The 21,661-nt window shown below is 38.6% G+C and overlaps 1 protein-coding gene across 5 annotated transcripts in view; it reads left to right on the plus strand.

The window, feature by feature from the left end:
• LOC146472928 (uncharacterized) overlaps window positions 1-21,661 on the plus strand; it is a 38,506-nt gene that overhangs the window by 10,669 nt on the left and 6,176 nt on the right. For 2 of the 5 annotated variants that reach the window (XM_085119143.1, XM_085119140.1), the window contains 18 exons: window positions 3,443-3,491; window positions 3,735-3,898; window positions 6,313-6,426; window positions 7,650-7,712; window positions 8,548-8,600; window positions 8,955-9,021; window positions 10,196-10,281; window positions 10,370-10,456; window positions 11,812-11,896; window positions 11,992-12,082; window positions 13,263-13,350; window positions 14,695-14,749; window positions 15,527-15,628; window positions 16,463-16,524; window positions 17,668-17,807; window positions 18,571-18,624; window positions 18,945-19,087; window positions 19,697-20,888. In XM_085119143.1, coding sequence (XP_084975269.1) covers window positions 3,443-3,491; window positions 3,735-3,898; window positions 6,313-6,426; window positions 7,650-7,712; window positions 8,548-8,600; window positions 8,955-9,021; window positions 10,196-10,281; window positions 10,370-10,456; window positions 11,812-11,896; window positions 11,992-12,082; window positions 13,263-13,350; window positions 14,695-14,749; window positions 15,527-15,628; window positions 16,463-16,524; window positions 17,668-17,807; window positions 18,571-18,624; window positions 18,945-19,087; window positions 19,697-20,888 — 2,695 coding nt within the window. The remainder of the gene's footprint in view (window positions 1-3,442; window positions 3,492-3,734; window positions 3,899-6,312; window positions 6,427-7,649; window positions 7,713-8,547; window positions 8,601-8,954; window positions 9,022-10,195; window positions 10,282-10,369; window positions 10,457-11,811; window positions 11,897-11,991; window positions 12,083-13,262; window positions 13,351-14,694; window positions 14,750-15,526; window positions 15,629-16,462; window positions 16,525-17,667; window positions 17,808-18,570; window positions 18,625-18,944; window positions 19,088-19,696; window positions 20,889-21,661) is intronic. The other 3 variants (XM_085119144.1, XM_085119141.1, XM_085119142.1) reach the window with 2 other exon arrangements.

A 21,661-nucleotide genomic window follows, 5' to 3' on the forward strand; every position in this document is an offset into this window, starting at 1 on the left:
AAATTTTGCATGACATCCTGGAGATTTGTTCATCTGAATAATCAAATTTTGTGAAGGACTTTTACACTATTTGGTCGGAATAATGACTTTCTGTAATTAGGTCCATTCTCAATTGGCAGGGTTTATATTTAATCTTAGGTACATGACCAAAAAAACCTTATCCTGTGGTTGACCACTACAGTAAAAACCTGCCAACAAGAATCTAGAATTTTAGCCTAGAAAGGTTCTTATAGTATTGGTTTTTACAGGGAAATGAGGGATCAAAATCAACAATTTTAGCCTAAAAAGGTTCTGATATCTAGGTTGTTATCTGCGGGTTTTAATGTCTTCTTGGCAATATACAGTACAGTACTAGTACAGGACCTCCTCCCCTTTTCTCAGAGATGTTGGTCAGTGGGGTTGTATCTTGGCAATCTGTGTACAACAGCCCCCCTCTCATTTGCCCCTCCTCGCCCATACTGCCTTCACTGTGCTTGGATTCAGAGAATAATGGACCATAGAAAGGAAGCTACTAATTGAACAGTACATGTTGGTAAATTTCTCACATGTTTATTACCTACTTGTTACAGCTGTTCATGGACTACAGACCAACAGTAAACAGATTGCTTTGGGTTTCCAAAGCATTGTAGGCATGTTGTGACTTGAAAGAAACTTTTGTGAAACTTGATATTGAATTTACGCTTTTCAGGGCGCGCGCTTCGTTTGATTGATAGATTTAAAAGCGCGCGCGCATTGGTTGGTTTGTAACTTTGAAATTGATGGCGCGTTGTATTTATCGCGTGAGCCAAATAAAGAGAGTTGGATTTTGGTTTGAAGCTCGGTGGTTGCGTGGTTTATGAAGGGTTATTTTCGGACTTTTGGGACATTTAACGGCTGGAACTTTACGGAATTACATGTTCGGGAAATCGCCTGAACATTTGTTACAGCTGTTCATGGACTACAGACCAACAGTAAACAGATTGCTTTGGGTTTCCAAAGCATTGTAGGCATGCTAACAGAATTTGAACAAATGCATACATGTAATGCTTGAATATGAAAATATTATTTTACTTAACTCTCTGGATTGGAGTGCAGGTATCAGAACCATAAAACTCTACTAAATCAAGATAGCACTATTTCCATTCTGTGCTTTTGTTAGCTGTAAATATTTAAGAGTATTTCATGTGTCTAATGTCTGCACTCTAGCTTCTAATGCTTTCCTGAGTGTTCTGTTGTGTTTACAAATGCGCTTTAACTAAAATCACATTGTTTGTTTTGTACTAAACAGTTGTGTTCAACTCAACATGAAAATTGTACAAGAGGGTCCACAATATGCCCACAAACTCTGATTCCCACTTAAGTTTTTCTTGGACTCCTGAATTCTAAAATAGCTAAGAATTCCTGAATATCTAAAGTTGGATTTTAACATCCTGAATCTTGTCTCACCAGAAGCTAATATGTTGTAAAGTGGAGTAGGAATTAAGTAAAATCCCACATTTTACATTCCTTAAACCTGTTGTGTACCCTCCAAGAACTTGAAATTTTCATAATGTCAATTTAGCAAATGTATCTTCGAATGTATCTTATTTTGTTTCTTAGTTTAAAATTTCAACTTTTGTCTTGTAAAATAAATGTTGCTCTGATTTTAATTTCAACTATTGAATTACAGGGGAAGGTCCCCATGGTTGCACTCCAAAATGATTGGGAGGTGCAAATTTGTGGTAAATAAATTATAATCCCCCAAACTCCCCCAGGCTTGAAGGAAAACCTGAAAAATCTTGTCACCAAAAGATTTAGATGAAAAAAATATCACAATCAAAATTGGATCTGCAAAAAGTCAATGATAGATTAAGGGGGAAACAAAGATGACCCAAGTGAAAGATATTAAGTGTTCCTTGTGCAAAAGAGAATTCAAGTGGAAAGCGGCAGGGATATTTTTACTGTAGAACTTTCCCCTGGACTTTTGTGTAGCCTATATGTTTGAGTGGTCATTGAGTCATCGGTGATTGCAAACAGTGCGATGCAAATAAATCAGAAAATAATAGTTATTTTAATAAATGCCTCTTTTCTTACACAATGCCCCTGTCAAATATCTATTTCTTTACGTATTGAAGCACTCGTTTACTGCCAATTCTCCATTGTTTTCAATAAAAAAACAAATTTCCTTGTAAAATAAAACTACTCCAGAGAATTCACAGCAAAAATTTCCTACCCCACACCCTTAAGAAACATGGCAGATTCCAAATCCCCCAATGTATCACACCTCCTGTGGTTTCAAACCTGGTGTACCCCTTTCGGGGGAAGGTCCACCATGACCCTGACAATGAATATGTCAAAGGGTTACTTGAAATGTGAATGCTGAAAAGAACTTTACTTGGGGATTCTTGCATATACTGCAGTCATTCTATTTAAAGTGTAAAGAATGATTAGCAAAAGTTCAACAGTTATTACGCAGAATACATCCTCAAGAGCATTTTTTTTAAAATGAGGAAATGCCAGCAGATCACTAAATGTTCAAAGCTACATTACGAGTTAAGTACACAGAACATGTCAACTGCTGTAATACATGCAATGAATGGGGAACACAAAAATACTTGTGAAGCAGGAAAATGACTGAAGTTGACAATAGTACTGGTAGTAGCCAAGGGAATCTATACTGTTGAGCAGGGATATAGCGAACCAGATAAACTGTGTTACATGTAATATAGCAGCAACTGAATGTGAATGATGGACATGAGGAAGCATGTTCCGTAAAGCTTGGACAGCATTTTCAAACCTTTCCAGAAGAGTTTCGTCTAAGGAATAGTTTGTAGTAAAGTTTGACGCTTTCAATTGCTCATAATCTAAGACTAGCTGTTCCAAATCTATAAAAAACAAGTCCCATCCGATACTATGGCTAGCAGCTCCGCCGGCCGCCATCTTCTATTTCCCAGCGATGGATTTTTCGGTCCCAACCTCCCCCGACCATAGCCAGTCGCTCGTCCCCAAATTGTTGAACGAATTTTGTGTTGTTGGTTTTGAAGGTGATTCGTTGTTGAAGACGAGAGGAAATTGTTGTTGGTGTTGACTTACTTTCGTTGTTGGTTATTGTATTTGCCGTTGAAGTTGGACGGATTTTATTGTTGATCTAGAAAGAAAATGTTGAACTGCAGATTGGTTGTTGATGTTGGAAGCGATTTTGATTCCTTGAATTTTGCACCATTCCGCCTTCCATAGCCAGGGCTCCAAAGCAGTCAGACAGGGTTAACCAAGGTTTGCCAAGGTTAACCTGGAGCTTTCAATATTATTGCAATTTCTCAGTCATTGAAACAAAGCTGCACAAATAAATGCACTCGTAGCTTTTAGTGTCTCCACTGAGAAGCCATTAATAATATTAAGAGATTTGCACTGGTCAGTGTGGCCATTGCCTACTGTATCATATATTTGTTTATCTCTAATGCATCTGATCTATTTTCACCCTCAGGAGTCATACACTGGTCCCACAGTGGAGGCCATATCTCCCTCAGCACAAGGTATGTCCAGCCATAACTTGGTTCAAACTAATGAAAGGCTGCAACAGAATATCTGACAAAAGCAGAAATATGGGTTGGAAAAACTTACGTTAATCAAAGAAAAATGTTGATACTTGAGTTGAAAATCAAACTCTTGTTCTCTTGTTCAAGAAGAAGGAATATAGCACTGCACTATCCATGCCTAGTAGTTCTTAGCCGTGCTGATCATGAAGGCTGTATCCTTTATCATTACAATATTATCAGTAGGTTTAGAAGCACATGCGGATAAAGGTGAAGGAGAAAAGAAAACAGAAGTGGCTGAACCGGGGGACATAATGTCAAAAGATGAGCTGTTACAAGGAATGGAGAAGGTGGATAGAGAGATTGCACAGGTCAAACAGCAAATCAACAATCTCAAGAAAATGCAGGTAAGTGTTTTAAAATTTATTCTCATCTAATGTATTTTACTGTGGAAATTCACAGCAATCTTAAATTGAAGCCATACTTAGAGGGCTTTGTCTGATGATGGATGGACTACATGTAGCTGACCTGGGGCCCTGTTTCTCGAAAGTCCCAGTAACTTACAGGTCCCGATATGGATATTATTTTAAATGTTTTAACACCAATAACACATTGATTACAGACATGGGACCTGGCCAATGTTTCATAGAATTATAAGATTTTAAAATTTAGTATTCAAAGCTAACAAAAATTGACTTCTGTTAAGAAATGTTTATCACCAAAATCACTCATCAGGCCTGGTAAGTTACAAAGTACCAAGACTTTTGAGAAACGGGCCCCTGCTGGCCAACCTACACTTTCAGACATGTACATTCCATAATATTTTGTTGGGACAAATCTTGTCACCCTGCCCTCTCAAGTTTGCAAGATTTGCGAGCAGAGTTGTATAGTTCCAGAAAGTATCCATACGTCCCCTAACTTGGAATTTCCAAAGGGGTGGGGGGGGGGGGGGGAGGTACTCGAGGAATATGGATATTTCCTTGAACAACACACTGTGATACACAACATTGCAAGAGGTTAGAGGAATTGGAGTGTTTGAAATTAGGTTGATACTAAAGTGTCCCAACAAAATGAGTTGTATCAAGCAGCAAATGAACAAACAAATCAACTGTCCAATCAACAAACTGAACATCCAGCTATCCAAGTAACCAACATTATTATACAGCAAGGTACAAACATGACATTAAGCCTTTAAGTAGCCACTTGGCAGAGCTCATGTGCATGCCTGCACTAGTTTCTTGTTAGTAATGGTCAAGACGACTAAGATTAAAGAATAAAGCTTTATTTTCAAAAGTCATCAGTGTTCGACACTTGCGCTTGCCCGATTGCCCGGGGCAAGTAAAATGATTCAATGGGCAAGTAAAACTACGGTAAAAGTTGCCCGATCGGGCAAGCAGATGTTTTGCTCCTGTCCACAGTGTGTTCAGCAGGAAATAAAGCGAATTGAAAACTTTTTGCCGTCAATTTATTTATTGTGTTAATATGGGTACCTACCTTGGGATATTTTCATACCCGTTAGCCGTAGATCGAAAAAAGATACATATTAGTTTGAACAAGATACAACGAAACGAGCACGAAACACTGTGCACAAAATCGTGGCCGCCATGTTTTTTTAACCCGCAAAGAATGTTGGTAAATTTACCGTACCCAGGCTCCAAGCGGCCAAATTTATGCTTTGTTTCCCGGGATAAATGGCGAGCGAAGCGAGCCGGCGATTTTTTGGGCAGCCAAAAAATACGCTAGGCAACAAAAAATAGAGACCTGGTTGCCCAAAGGGCAATTTAGCAGGAAAGTTAGTGTCGAATACTGGTCATCTTTGATGAAAACAAAATACAGTGGAAGCCCTCGTAAGCGGACACCCTTGGAACACCGTCTGTAACTGGAGCTGGCTGCTTACAAGAATGGTTCTCGTGAGCAACCATTAGAGGTGTAGGGGGCAGATTATTAAATGACTTTTTTTGCCTTGCCTTATGCAATGCCGCAATAATGGGATAACTGTTATTAATGCACTCTAAAATCATTGTGATGAACAGTAATGTGACATTGATTGATTAAAATAAGATTCAGAGGCAAATGGGATGTTCTTTTGGGTGTCCGCCTATGGGAGCTTAAAAACAAAGGAATGGTCTAAATCATAAACCCTGAAAGTGTCCGCAGCTGCTTAGAGGAATGTCTGCTTATGGGAATATGTAAATATTGTACAGAGTTTGTATGGGAGTTCAAATGGGGTTTTGTGAAGGCGGTTGTAAGTAGAGCTGTCCGCTTACAAGAGTGTCCGTTAAGAGAGCTTCTACTGTACAATGGGTTACAGTATGCCACCCAGTTAAATCCTGACTTGTTGCAGACCAAAAATTTTTCATCCCCTCTTTCAGACCAGGCCAGATAGTGGTTTGCATTGGTGTATTTGGCATAGTACTTGTCAATTGAACTTATCATGTCAAATGAATCTTTGGTTTCTCTTCTTTTTTGTTTGAAGACAAACAAAAAGTAAATAAATACACTCTTCTAATTTCCTGAAAAGTCTATTCAAACCAGGAAGTAAAACCAAACCCATTTTCAGACTAAAATGGTTTTAAACGAATACTCTTTGGGGTGGGGTGGTACATAGCTATAATACACCATATAAGGGAACACACTCCCTACTCTGATTATTTCAGTGAAAATCTTCAAATCTTTTATTATTGTGGCATTTCAGTTTTCTGTTTTTTGAGCCTTCAGATGAAAAAGTAAATCCACTCATATGTTGTACTTTAGTGCTATATATTAACCGCTCTACATTTTATTGATTTGCTAGAAATAACTTTGATTTTTTTTTTGCTAGAAACAACTTGAAGACGAAGCTTCCAAAGAACCTAATGAGCCTGAGAAAGAAGAACTCCCTGCTCCTGAACCCAAACCCAAGAGTATTGTACAGATAATTTATGATGAAAACAGGGTATGTGGCCTCTGTATTACATACAAATCAGGCTTTAATAGTTCAACATTCACAGCAAATTGTTGTCTACCTTTTGTGACCAACTTGCACTTAAGCCCAAATACTATTTCACAGCAAATGATAAAATTCATACATACAATACACGATCAGCATCAAATATATACATTACTTAAAAATGGATACAGATTGAGTGTAGGCTGCATGGGGATTTGAGTAACAGTAACACATTTTTGCCCCACTCTATGCCCATTAGATTTTTAGCCTTTCCCCCAAAAGATTGAGCTAACTGAATAGTTTGGGGTTATGGTCCCAATCATGAGATCAGGTTCCCCTGTCCCTCCACCCTCCTCTCCTTAGCCAGAAAAGACTCTTTTTTTTTTTTTCACTGTAATGGAAGTGCCAGATGATCACAGGCAGCCCAAGCTCAGTATCTGATGACATGAACCTGATGTCAACTTTGTATGCTAAAATACTAAAACACAGCCATGAATGTAGAACTAAAATTCTCTTACCGTGTACCTCAATGTGGGGCTGTCTTTGTGTCTTCTGTGTAATTTTACAGGAGATTCCATATATGTGGCCATGGATTGTTAGCGAGTTTTAGTTTTGGTGTTGTTTCCCTACAGAAGACAGAAGGCTGGGGACTCGATAGCCTATTGTCCTGCAAATCACTGTCAGATCACAAAGCATGCAACATCCAGGATCACTATGGAATTAACACCATATTCCTAAAGTTCCATAAATTGCCCATCACACTCAATGGATCACAGTGCGATCTTACTGTGAGAAACAAAAATTCAAATAATATTCAGGTGTTGCTGATCTTCCATGCATTCAGTGAACAAGTAGCCACTTTTTGACCTTGCTATAATTTTGTAAGGGTGTCCAAAACAAAATCTTGCCAGTTCCTTCCAAAGTCACTGGGTTAGTGCGATTTTTGACTTTATCCAAAATCACTTCATCAGGCATTGTTAATGATGTTCCATAGTGATCTCAAACAGATGTCTTTTGCGATTTTGACTGTGTGAAAATCTTTTTTCTGAGCTTCCCATGCCTTGGAATTTTCCCTTGTTTTTAAATTAATATATATTTTTTAATTTTTTAAATAATTATTGTTTGGAGCCTTAATAAACCAGACTTTCGCTGTCTTGTGAAAAATTCTTCTCTTAACCCATTCCGTAACTGTTGGGCTGTGCAATGAATCAATTTTTATTTTTGTACAGAAGAAAGCTGAAGCTGCTCAATCAAGGCTGGCAAAGCTTGGTGTTCCTCTTCCTGGAGGAAAGGTATTTTTCTCAAAACAGTGACAGCTTTCAGCTGGCACTGGTACATGATTTATTTTTGCATGTTGCATGACCTCTAGACTTCAAAGAAAAAGACTTGTGAAAGATCATTATGATTCACATGTACATACATTAAAAAGATGTTTTGATTTTAGAATAGTCATGGTAGTATGTACACTGTATCCCATTAAGAAATGAAGCTCTCTCCAAAAGGAAAGTGCAAATGAGGCAAAGCTGTTAGACCAAACAAAGTTCCGCCAGCTGAGGTTCAAACTACATATAGACTCAAAATAATTCCAAGGGCCCAGAACATTATTAAAAAATGTCCCTATTTCTCTCCACATAAAATAAGAATACAAAGAGAGCTGCGAGATGTATTTTATGCCTCCATCTTTAATGATTTATCATGCATTTGTGACAAACGTAAGGCCACCTGTAGTCATTCTATCAAAGTGTGGAGTGATAAAAATTTTTTTCATGGAAGCCACAAATGGAAATAAAATGGAAGTCTTTTATTACATTACAAAGTGAAGGCTTTATACTGTTTTATAACTACAACAGTGAAATAGTCTCCTTGTCATTTATTAAGCTTGTAAATGAAATTGATAAAATCAAAAATGTCATGCTATGCTTTTATCGACCCTAAAAAATCCCTTCCGGAAAATGTCTAATCCAAAAAGGTGCTAATTTCAAACCCAAGAAAAGGCCTTCACACCTCGCCTTCAAGAACATACCAGTATGCACCCTAGGGAACCTTTCCTCCACAAATTTAATATTTGGAATCAGCTTAACTGTTTCCTAATCCTTTATTATTCTCTTTTGTTAATCTTTATGGTAGCCTTTGTACAATCAGCCTTCTGATCTTCCATGTTACCATGAGAACCTTAGAAGGTGAGAAAATAATTCATTTGTTTATAATTACCATTGTGTTGAATACAGTGTCTTGCGTGTGGCAATGTGTTAAGATTCTGTTTAATTTGTTTATAATTTACATAATCTTTAAAACACAAGCAGCAGTGTTTTATCAGGATTTAAACACCGCATACTAATAAGGAGGAGGTTTTATCGGGTTTTAAAACCACTGCACATGATCAGATGTTTTATCGACCATTTGATAGGTCAATGGGCTATGAATTATTAATGAGTTTTTGAACATTGTGTTGATGTACAGTGTCTTGATTGTGGGAAGTGTATTAGGATTCTATTTAATTGACAGATTCATGTAAAAAATCATTGCTCTTTCAGAGGTCCTGCAATCAAAGCTAAGTTGGTGAAATATTTTCAGTTAAGGAAGCAAGCCAAAGAACTAAAGGTACATTAATTTTTGTTAGTTTTCTGTGATTGTTAAAAGAGTGGCATTTGATTCACACAGTACCTTAACAGTGATCTGGGAGACACAAAATGACAAACAGTCAAGACACACAATCAGGCAACACAAGCACACAGCAGCCTCTGTCCATGACACTGGACTCCTGTCATGCAATCTTTATCAAAATTTAAAAGGCATTATGTCTGCATAAATGATGTTGTTGTGTTGTTCTGCAGACATCCTTTTGGTTAAAAACAAGGAGGAGCAATATAATACATGTAAAGGCTCACTCCAACTTTCTTGCCTTAATTTTTAAATTTCAGACATCCAAGGACTGCTTTTGTAAATTTAAAAGGAAAGCTCTCCACAACTTGATTTTTATTGAATGTAATGTACCGGTAGTTTGTTGAAGTGGAATTGAGAACCACAAATAAAAAATATACTTGACCAATGAACTATTAATTTTTCATTCCATGCAGGTTTAAAAATGTAAAAATCTAGAAAATTTAAATCTCTTACAAGAAAAACACGCAAACTCACTCAAATTTACTTTGGGGGGCTAAGAACTCGAACAAGACAAACTTTAGTGTTTTTGGTTATTTAGGTAATTTTATTAGGTTATTTATTAACAGTTACAATTTGCTACCCTGAGTTTGTCAAATTCTGCAAGTGTGGCTAATTAATCAGCTGTTCATGTCAAGAGGTGACAGAGGCAAGCACAGCCAAGATTGCTGTTTATAGTGTGTAGGATTTTGGTGGAATTTTTTACTTTTAACTTCACTTCAAATTGATGGGCTTTCATAATTTAAAGCGATTTTTGTTATTCTCGGTTACACCATTCATCTGATTTAAAAATAAGACCATTATGGAAACTGTCATTAGAAATCCTCTCATTTCATTTACAAGCAATTTTGCAATAATTTGCATAAGTTATTGACTAGAACAGTTTGTTTGAAGTTTTAATATTTTGTTCATAGCCATAATTTGTATGTTGAGTTATAGGTTCTTTATAATTATTTTATGACGATATGTTTAGGAAAATTGTCTTTTAAAAGAAATTTTTGCTGACAAATCCAACAAAAAATAATATGAACAGAGTTGTAGTAGTTACAAGTATTTTATGAACTTATCATGATAATCAATAAGATGATAATGGTGAAGACAAACTTTGTTTCAGAATCGTCAGTTGTGTAAAGAGTACAAGACTTTGAAGCAAGCGTGGCTTAAGAAGATGGAGAGACATGAAAACAACCCAAAAAGAAAGTTAGTGCTCACATACATGGATATGGTTTAAATATTATCTTCCATGCATAAACGTTAATTGTTTTAATGCTAATCTTTTTGCATCCAGACACAAAGAAACTAAGCTGCGAGAATTCTATGAAAAAGTTTTTCCTGAAATTAAGAAGCAGAGAGAACAGACTGAGAGGTTTACTCGGTGAGTACCAATTGATGCCTGCATATGGTGATGCTGTGTTTGAGTCAGTTTAAGGTGCATTAAATTATCGAAAATGTGCACGATTTTCAAAAATTTCGCTGTTAGGAAAACTAAGAACCAGTCAATCAAAGAAGATTTGAGTGTAACAATTCATCGAACTATCGATTTATCGCAATAGTGAGGGTTTCAATAGTACTGCGTCGATCGCGATTTCAACTATCCATAACTATCGCAATAGCTTTCTCAACTATTGATAGTTTCAGTAGTCATCAAATAATCTTCTGTAGTCCTTTTTCTGTGATTAAAAAACACATCCCTTGTTCCCTGCTCATTAGTGCTGTTTGTTGTTGTGAAACCAGGAGCATTAAAAGTTCATTTGGTAGTAGCTTGTTCCATGGGCCAGATTCACGAGGCTCGCCTAAGTTAAGATACATCCTAAGAACTGATTCTGAACAATAGTCTATAGTTGGATTAACATCTTAACTTAAAAAAGCGGCAAGTAGTCGCTATGTACAACAGTGCACGATCTGACATGGAGTGAAGACATAAATTACAACATCGCTATGGTATCGCTAGATATCGTAGTCGTATTGCAATGGTACCACTAATATCGTAATAGTACTGCAATGGTATTTCAACTATCACAATACTATTGCAATAGGCAAAATGACGTCAATAATCACCCCTACAACTTTGAATGCAAATTCACATTCAAGCATGTAATTTGCTTTGCTCGCTCGTAGAAGCGCTCGGGCATTTCAAAGAAGAGTTTTCTATTCGAATGACCTTTCACAATGCCAAATTCCCCCTTCTCTTTGCTTTTATAAGACTCCGAATTATTCCTTTAGTCGTCCTCGAAGAGTGCTTTCTCTAAACGTCCTGAATTCCGTCTTTTCTCTTTCACAGGTCACAGAATGCCTCGCAGAAAATATTTCCACTCTTTACAACCTGGCAATTATGCAGTCATATAGCTACAACCCCCATCCCCGCCCCCTCCGACTATGGTCATTTGTTGATTACCAAATATCCCTGAGGGTGCCCCCGAGGGTACTACCTTATCGTTACCTGTTTATTCCGTTTGGGCATTTACTTGATGTTATGTCGTAAATGCCCATTTATTCCGTGCGCTCCCTGTTCAGGCTAAGTGAAAATGCCGTCCGGTGTACGAACTGTATATTTCAGAAATAAAATATAAACAGCGGTGATAAACATAATAAACTTTGCCCATTTTATATATCTTGACGTTTCGTATATTTCAACTGTAATTTCTTTTACGCATGGGCTACAAGGGTGCATCCTCGGGTTTTGGCACTGCGGGGGCAATTGTCACCATTGATTGTGCACTATCTTTACAGGATGGGTTCTAGAAGTAACTGGGGCATTGTAGCAAGAAGTGAAGCTGAATTTAATGAGATTGTTGATAATCTCAATGAACAAGAGGTAAGGGTAGTCGGTCAAGAACATTTCAAGTATGGTTTTCTTGCTGTACACAACGTACATTTACTGTTTTGATGCGGCTTCTTTGTTTCTTTTAGGCCAATGAACGACACATGCGCACTTTAGCTGTTGAACCTCCTCCCATGTTAGACAAAGAGGAAAGAAAAGTCAAGTTTATCAACAGAAATGGTAACCATGTTTGTTTTGCTTTTTCATCTACACCAGCGAAAGTGGGGAGTGCTTCCTTCCCCAGCTGTCATGCAGAAGCCAGGGGTGCTTACCATTTGTGGGAAAAATCCGGTTGGTGTGTCGTTGTATAATGGTAAGGGAAATGCCGAATTCGACCGACCAACCGGATGAGATTGCGCTTACCATTTATCTATCAGGCGTTTCGTCCTGCTCGAGCCGGAAAAGACCTGGAAACGGAGGATTCATTAAATGGTAAGGAATTTTCCGCCGTTCTGTTCCGAATGGGAAAAGAGGAGTACCTCTGAAGGTACTCCACAATTTCCGAACGGAATTTCCGGAAAATTACCTTACCATTTGACTTCAAACCGAAATTTCCGGATTCTTTGGCCAAACGGTAAGTACCCCAGGAAACGCTGCATGCAACTGTCGGCCACTTTCTTCCTTCGTTAGAAAAGGATGTGTGCACTGCATTGTTGTTGATAACATCCTATTGTAGCACAACTATTTTGAACTAGAAGTTAGGAAATAGAGGACTTCTCCACACAGGCCAGTGAAAAGTAAAAACTGAAGGACAAGAAGTGTAACTGAACTCATAAAACTACAACAGAATGAGAGATGTGCATTTCACTCCATTAAATCTCATGCTAACTTTGTTTACGTGTAAAGTTGTTGGTTGAGCGATGACAGAAGTCATATTGCTTCGTTTTGCTAGGAATATTTACCTTTTAGTTTTATTGCCCCCCCCCCCCCCCTTGGGCCAAAACCCGAGGAAGCGTCCCAGGAGTCCCCGCGTAAATATGAAGATGATATGGTGTATATATAGATTGTATACCCGATTCAACGCACAGAGAAGTTCTAAAAACTTCAGATCTAGCATACACAATGTTGTTAGTACACTACAGAGCCGAATTTCGCCAAAACAAAAACGGCCTTCTATGTGCCTATTGGCTGTGGTAGGTTCGCAAGGTATTGTGGTAAAATGTAGAGCTGCCATCTTTTTCCGTACGGTGAATTCAACCACAGAGTAGAATGTAACTACTTTACGGCCTACACTTAATTTGTTAGATTCAGGGGTGCTTTGTAATGTATGTATGTAATTTTGGTTGTATGTGTATCGATCAACAGAAAATATGATTCCCATGATGCACTGGGACTGAACTTGTTTGTTGATGTATTGTAGGCCTTATACGTGATCCACTAGCTACTCTTAATGAAAGAAAACACAAGAATATATGGACGGAGAAAGAGAGGCGAATGTTTAAGGACAAGTAAGGTTTAAAGTAAACTTTATTGGAGAAAGAGGGATTGTTTAGGAGAATCAGTCAAATCGTTGTACTGTGCGAACGGAGAGATTGAGACAGATAAAACATGTAAATACATAATACTTAGTTTTTACGTAGTTAATACTAAGTTTTTTTTATGTGTGAGGGGACTACTGTAATTTGCAATTGCTGTAGCAGCTCCCCGGCCATTATTTGCTCTCTTTGATGGTTATTTAATTGTCCATTATTCTTGTTTGTGTTGTCCATGGCGAAACTAAATAAAATACTGTGCTGGGTTATTACCAGCTTAGAACGGTTTTCAGTTCAGTGTCGAAAGCAATTTTGCGTTTGCTGTGGTTTTGCTTTACTAGACTCTATGACTGGTTAGCAAAGTTCGCGCCATTCTCTCAACCAATGGGAAGCCAAACCAAAACGAATCGTGCTTCGTCGCAAGCGTTTTCCCGCGCTTGACGCAGGTTATAAGTTCTGATTGACTGATTGTGCTGTTTACATCTGTTGTGATTGGCCAGAGAAATTACTTTGGTTTTGGTTTTACAACACTCAATTGAAAACCGCTCTATACATGTGTTGTTACTCCATAACGAACTTTGTTTACTTCCATCATTGTTCTTTGAGGGTCCCCTTTACTCCGTGGCGCAAATAAATCACATCAAAATATAGGATCATTTCACATGTCACAAAGAATGAGAAAAAACATTAACGTACCCGCAATCAGAAAAGGCTGCATTCGTGACAAATGGGTGAAGTCGTGCAATCTGTTTTTAAAAAACCTAGCTTCAAAGCCATCATACAGCCAGACAAACTGGACGTGTTATCAATCAACTCACACAAAAATTCACGAATCACGTTTAATTCAGTACCAACATTGCGTTCTTGTGGACGTAAAAACTAAGGAATTCATGAATGATGAATAAATAAAGGCCTTAAACACACATCATGGTAAAATAAATAACCCCGGGCAATCATTTATAAAGTATAGGGGACCCTCTTCTCTCCGTGCCACAGTATTTCTTGTCAAAAGAACCATAACAACGTATAGGTAACAATATAACGTATAGGTAGACTCACCTAACACCGGAGCTCCCTTGGAAAACCTCCTTGTGACCCTCACTGACGAAATCCTGACCCTTCAGAGAACTGTATAGATATAAAACAATTTTGGGGGATTTTGTGCTCTGCCAAGCCATTTTTGCTACCAAGGCAATTCAGCGCATGCTACGGTATGCTCTTTTTAGATATCAAGTCCATGCTGTTGTATATAGATATGTTCGAATGAAGCTTTGCTATAGTGGAAAGTGAGCATTTAACCAGTTTTCACAACTTTTCTAGGTTTATTCATAATCCTAAGGACTTTGACTTGATTTCGTCGTTTCTCCCCGGCAAGGTGAGTTATTGATAATCTTCAAGCTTCTGCCTTGCCTTATACTGTATTCTCGATGTTAACCGTCTTGTCTAAGGTTGCGTTCGATCGACTGTAAGTATTCCTGAATAAGAATAAGCGGAATAGCTGTTAGATTTCTCTCTTTTTTTTTTATAGTAAATTTGGGAAGACATTTCTGCAAACCTTCGTTGACACATGATAATTTAAGAGCGACTGTGTTGTGGCTTCGCAACAGACTATTTCAGGCTGCGTGCGTGAACAGTCTGTGTTGCCTGAGCCAGAAGCCAGTGGCTTTTGAGAATGTAGAATGCAGTTTGTGCTATTATCAACACGTATCAACTGCTAAAGCTTAGAAAAGGACATGATATCAATGATTTAACTAACAGCTGATCTTATCTGACCATCTCAACCCACTGATAAATGAATGTTAGTAGGTCAGACTTCAGCATCGGCAACTTCCCGTTTGTTTTCAACAGTCATCGTGTCTTTTATGTCGTTTGATAAAGTGTATGTCTTTTGACATGACATGGCATTGATGAGGTTAATGCCTTCATGTCACCTTTTTGTGTTCTTCAGGTTCTCTAACCACGAAAATCAACGTTTCCAAATTCCTACTGGTCAGAGAACCTACAAATAAATCACGTGCCTTCCTCTAAATACATGAATTTAATGTGTCATGGGAAGACGGTGTTCTGCATTTCTTAAACCCTACATGCATTTTTAAGAGGAACGGAAATACAAAATGTCAGCAAATTTTCGCTTTTTTTTTTTCTCTTTTAGAGTGTGGCCGACTGTATCCTCTTTTACTACCAGACAAAGAAGAAGGAACATTACAAGCAGCTGTCCAGAAGACACAATCTAAAGAAGAGACGTCGAGATCAAGTATGTCGCACTTTAACCCTCTAAGTACCAAGAAGGAGTGTAGAGGCTTTACGAGACAGCGAGACTGGCGTATTTCTCTGCGCAAGAATCGGTTAAAAAACGACACCGCGAGAGCCCTAAAAATTAGACTATAAGGGCCAGTTATTTAAACAAAGTCTAACTTAGGCCGTGGCTTAACACAATCATTGGGCCTCCAAATCTGTTTATAAGTGTTTTATTTTAAGTAGATAGATAGTTTTCTAGTCTGGGATGCAAGCCTTCTTGTTACCTTCAGCAGCAATGATTGGTGGCAAAATTGAAAACGGCTTAGAACGTGCTTTTAATAACTGACCCTCATTGTCTTGCGACAGCTGTATATTTTGATAGAACATTCGCTACGCCTAATATAGAGATCAACCTCTAATTTCTTCTTGTAATATCAGCAAAGTTTAGGGTGAAGAACACAAAATTAAGAGATTATCCACAAACGATAAGTTTCCCTGTCCCCGGTGGTTCAAAAAGCGGATAACGTTATCCATGTATACAGATAAGGTATTAATTAAGGTAGCTTTTGTGTTGCGATTGAAAACACGTTTTGAAAGCCATCTGTACTCTCAGCAACTGTTGTTGCAGTTGACATACAAAAATTTTATCAGGTATGTCCGCTGGTCGACATCCAGCGTGTCTTTAAAGGAAGAGATTTCAGTGTGTGTTATCCACTCTTGGTATATTTTGTCAAGTGTCGAAAGGGCTTTTGGAGCGTTGTACTAACGATACTCGTGTGACATAGGAAGGATATTGTAATGATGTGGTTTGCTGTGTTTTCATTGACTTCTTCTTTCTTTTATTTCTCAGTTTGGAGCTGGTCGTGAAGGTGCCCCTTCAAACAAGACAAGAGTGGGTGCTACAGAGAGCAGGTAAATAAAAAAACAACTTGAAGTTGAACAGTGTTACGCGAGTACATGATTTTCTGCGTAGAAAATAATATTTATCTTGTAAATCACATAGAATGTTGGACACTGTAACGCAGTGAAGCAAAAAAAAAAACAGGTTACAGGAGTGGGAGTGTGATGGTGCAATACGTTTGTCCATGCATGGGATAATGCACCTCCTGCTTTTATTGTCAGTTGCGTTGAACAGTGAGCGAGGACTTTTGTTAGGTACAAACTCGTCCAGTAGGGCTTGAAATCAAGTCTGCTGTCGAACTTCCATTCACTTTGAGTGCTTTCATTTCATTCACTGCTTAACCTTGACTCCCACAAACTTGACGGTCATTCTCAACCGCTAAGCTTAAAGGAGACGGGTGGTGAGCTAGGTTATATTTTCCAATGATAATTGATAATGAACGGTTATGTTGAAAATGCCCTTTACAAAGTCAACTGTACTAAGAAGAAGATGGCAAATGTGGTGCGTTGACATGAGCACACATATTCGTCACGAACAAATTAAACTAGCAGATTTCTTGTAATAGATCAAACACGAGGAAGAGTGTTTCCTCCGATTTCCAAACACCTAGAAGTAGGTTGGAAAAACGAGGCGCAGTCGAGTTTTGTTTAACCAACTTCGAGGTGTTTGGAAATAGGAGGAAACACTCTTTCGAGTGTTTGATATAGCTTCTCAAACTATTGATAATTCTTGGAGAAATTCGAAGCAAAAGTTCACAAAATTTTATGATAATTAAGATCACATTTCCAAACCTCCTTCGCGGTAGTGATTTCCTTTGTTTTCTCTTCATGAATTATTAATGAGTTTGAGAAGGCACTTTCCTGTCCTTGAATCTGATTTAACTGTGTCTTATATCCTGTAATTACAACTTCCACACTTTAACGCTCACTTTCGAAACGTGTCATCTGGAGTTCGCATGTTTAGAACCCTCTCAATCATAACTCTAACGATTTTAATAGAACTGAATAAAATGTATTGATATCCATCGGTCACAACGCAATGTTCAACTCTTGATCGCAGTGAGGTAACCTTATCAAGTTGATTTCAGAGACGTCTGTGTTGTTGAAAGGTGCGGTAAAACCAGTGCTGAGTCGGTTTGTTGTCAATTATTTTAGTGCTAAAGGTGAACGTGGTGGATCTGAAGGAGAAGAGGATTTGGAAGAAATGACAGACTCAGCGGAAGAGAGTGAAGAGAATGAAGCCGAGCACACTCAGCCACCAGTTACCACACCCACCCCATCAGTCAGACGACCAGGTGCGTACACACCCATTCCCACCCCTCCCCCCCCCCCCCCCCACGAGTCTTGAATTCAAATGGTAAGTTATACTAGGGAAGGGAGGCTGCAAACCTATGGAAGAAGCTGTTATTCAGGTTTCGTCCGCCATTTCAATTCAAGATGGCGGCCCGACAAACTTGGCGCGCTAATTTTAATTAACAATTATAGGGGAAGGTAGGGGCCTAGTCTCAGGTGTATTGTTTGTGTTAAGAATGAAAAAGAACAGTATTTATTTGTTTATTTATTTTGTGGTAAACGGCACTCCTTTACAAAGGATGACTGAGATTCTAAGCACAACGTTTGACTGGTTCAAACGGAATTGTATTCCAGTTGTAGCTTAAATAATAAACCTTCTTTTCAGGCAAAAAAAATCATGTGTCGCGTTAGTTGGTTAACCAGCTATAAACCATGGGTGTGAAAATGTTTTTCGAAAACTAACTTAATTACTGAAAGTAAATATATGAAACATATATTTTGAACTGCAGATGAAAGATCAAATAGAAGAAAGATCCGCAGTTCAAAATATATGTTTCACGTATTTACTTTCACTAATTCATCCTTCACGGGTATATTACGGACTCACAATATGACCAGCTCCCAGTTGGCTTGATAGCTCAGTTGGTTGAGCACTGCATCGGCATCGCAGAGGTCATGGGTTCGAATCCCGTTCAAGCCTGAACTGTATGTTGTGACCTAAACTTACTCCGACCTGTTCTTTTCTTGCCTTTGTTTTATTTTAAGATCATGTGGAAACATCGCGATGGAGTGAGAAGGAAATAGAAATAGCTCTCCAAGGTGAGTGAGCTCATTGTTTTTGAGACAAAACATTCACTTGCTTCATCTCACTATTATGAACATCCAGCTATTGCAAGGTGCCCAAAATGAGATTTGTATTGGTCGATCCCGTCATGCTTGACTAGTCACAATTCTTAGCTTTGACGTGGTACAACCTTTTTTCCTTTAGCTAGCTTTATTTATTCTTTAGTGGCAACACAACTTATTTGTCATTCATTATCGATTTTAGGTTTAGGGTCACATCGTAATTCGACCCTACACAAGTAGTGATGGGCACTAAAAGAGTAAAATTAACCATTTTCGATCCCATTTTTGTGCAGGTTTGAAAGACTGTGGTCGTGATTGGGAAGCTATAGCACGAAGAGTGATGACTAAAACTGGTGCCCAGTGCAAGAATTTTTATTTCAACTACAAGAAAAAACTACAGTTGGAGTTACTTGTAGCAGAACACGAAAGATCAAAGGTGATTTCTTCCTTCTCTCTATACAGACTAAAAAAATTCTTTCTCACCTCAATAACACGTGATAATTAAAAAGAATAATAAGTGACCCGAACTGCTTTACAAAAAGAAAACCTGGGCCATGCTGTCTCTTTTGTATGAGAGTTTTTCTAGCGGATGCAGTGATGGTAGCTTAACGCACTAAGATAAATCAGTTTATATTGGTCCATTCAGGGTCAACTCTAACGGTATTTGGGAATTCCCGCAATTAAAAAAGATAACACTGCGTATAAATTTGCAATATCGCGTCAGACGTACTGCGCAGAATTTTGTCAAGTAAGCCTACTTTCCCATTGTAGGAAAGTTGGTGAAATTCGGCAGCTCTGTTGCACATGATCATTTGGTAACCGTTTTGTATTTGTTTTACTGTAAACCTACAACTTTAATCTACGATAAGAACGATCTAAAGTTATTTGTGTAAATTTGAGAAATTTAGATACTTTGAGCCCTCTTTCGTGAACATAGGCCGTCTAAAAGCTGCAAGGACGTCTCACTTGGCCCTCATAAGACATACACGCCGTTCGTATTCTTTAATGTATTATACACTTGTTGTTGTTGTTTTTTTTTCGTTAGATGCAACGTGCCCAGCAACAACAACAAAAACAACAGCAACAACCACAACAACCACCACCGCCACAACAGCAACCACAACAAAAAGATATTTCCAGCATCACTGAGAAGCGTGAACCCACGTCAAAGCAAAGCTCAGTAGCCCAAGCCTCAGACGTTAACACTTCAAATCCTTCAAATCAGCAGAAGGTCAAAACAACGAATCCGTCTACTAATAGTGTGTCAACTTCCATTGGGAGAGAGTCCACGTCTATAGCAGGTACAATAAACACCTCGGTGGGACATGCAGGGGATGCCTCAACTGCTCCAACAACTACTTCTACTCCCAACCTTCAGTTAGCAGCTCCTAGACCAGTGTCGTCTCATTCTCCTCATATTCCTCTGACGAGCTCAAGTTCAACACTTTTCATGCCAACACCTGGAGTGATTGCCTCGATTGGTAGAGCTTCACCAAACGTGGGAACTGCGCAACCGGGACAACTCTATTTCCACTCTTCACTTCCTGAATCATTGAAACATGGTACTGCACATTCCTCAAGATTGTCTCATCCAGAAACCATATTTTCTGGACTCGTTTATCCAAAAGCTGTGGATCCATCCCATCCTTCACGGCTAGGGAATCCACTTATAGAATCGCATCCGCTTTACCAAGCACCTTCCGCTCATAAAACCCTCCCACACTCCACTTCTTTGCATCCGTCATTGTCAACTAATACACAGTCAACTAAAGGGATGCGACATTCGAGTTCTCCTCATGCTGTTACGTCCTATCCAGGTTCTTTTAATATTATGACGTCACATCCGGTATCTCAAACTATTACATCACATCATCCAGGATCTCACAGTGTGACGTCACATCCTGCATCTTACAGTATGACATCACATCCGGGAATTTCTCATACTGGCAAGCCACATTCATCTCATCCATCTGAGCCAGGCCATGCACCAGCAAGCTCAATTGTCTTAACCTTGTCCGGTTCACCTTCAAGTGCAGCTGATCAGTGTAGTCGACCGGCCAGTCATTCACCTGTTATTGTGGCACAACCGGATAAACCTCACAGTCAAGTGACATTCCTCAAGGAAGCATCTACAGAGCACCATTCCTCGCATAAGCCATTGTATCTACCTACATTCCCGGGGAGTATACGAGGTGAACCAGCTGGCAGGGGCATCAAAACAGACGATGGCAGAAGAGGTACACTGTACAATCTTTCAGTGTTGTTTGTTGCATATTTTCTAGATTCATTCCTGTCACTGCCACTGAAAAAAAATACCATGAAGCCCATGCAGAGCATACCGTACCTAGCAAAATAAGTCACGTCTTTCCCGCTTTCACTGCTTGGCACTTGCTTCAATTGCGTTGTAAATTATTCGTCAATAACGTACAAATTCTTGTCTTTTAGTGAAAATCACCTCGTTATTATTCCACATCACAGGCAATTAATTTTATTGTTTTAACCATGTGCGATAGTGCTGTAATTCGATATATCTGTTTCTTTTGACACCGTTTTCGTATCTTAAGTTTATTCATTTCTTCATAATCCTCATAATCTAGTTTATGCAGAGAAGTTAAGGATGGTGCCTACTTTTGCTACTGCGCATACGTTCTGCGCATCTGGAGATACTCGGGTTTCCTATGGGTGGTGCTTACTAATACAGGGATATTTTTGCGCGGGCTAAAACTAAGCAGAGAAAGTACAACTCAGCAAGTGCTCTTGGTATCCGAAACGAAAATTATGGGTAGCCATGCATTTTTCAGAGATAAGCTTCAATTTTGAAAAAAAAAAAAAACGCCAAACAATGCTTTGTATTTTACGGCTTTTTAGAATAATTGTTGCTTAATTATATCTAAAAAATGCGTGGTTATCCCCAATTTTCTTTTTTGGATTCCAATAGTCCTTGCTAAGATCTGCTTTTCCCGCATAGTCATAAACCGCGCAAAAATACTTCGGTATTGGTAGGCACCGT

Source organism: Pavona decussata, unplaced genomic scaffold (genome assembly GCF_977016875.1).
Source record: "Pavona decussata unplaced genomic scaffold, jaPavDecu1.1 SCAFFOLD_96, whole genome shotgun sequence".
Lineage (NCBI taxonomy): Eukaryota > Metazoa > Cnidaria > Anthozoa > Scleractinia > Agariciidae > Pavona > Pavona decussata.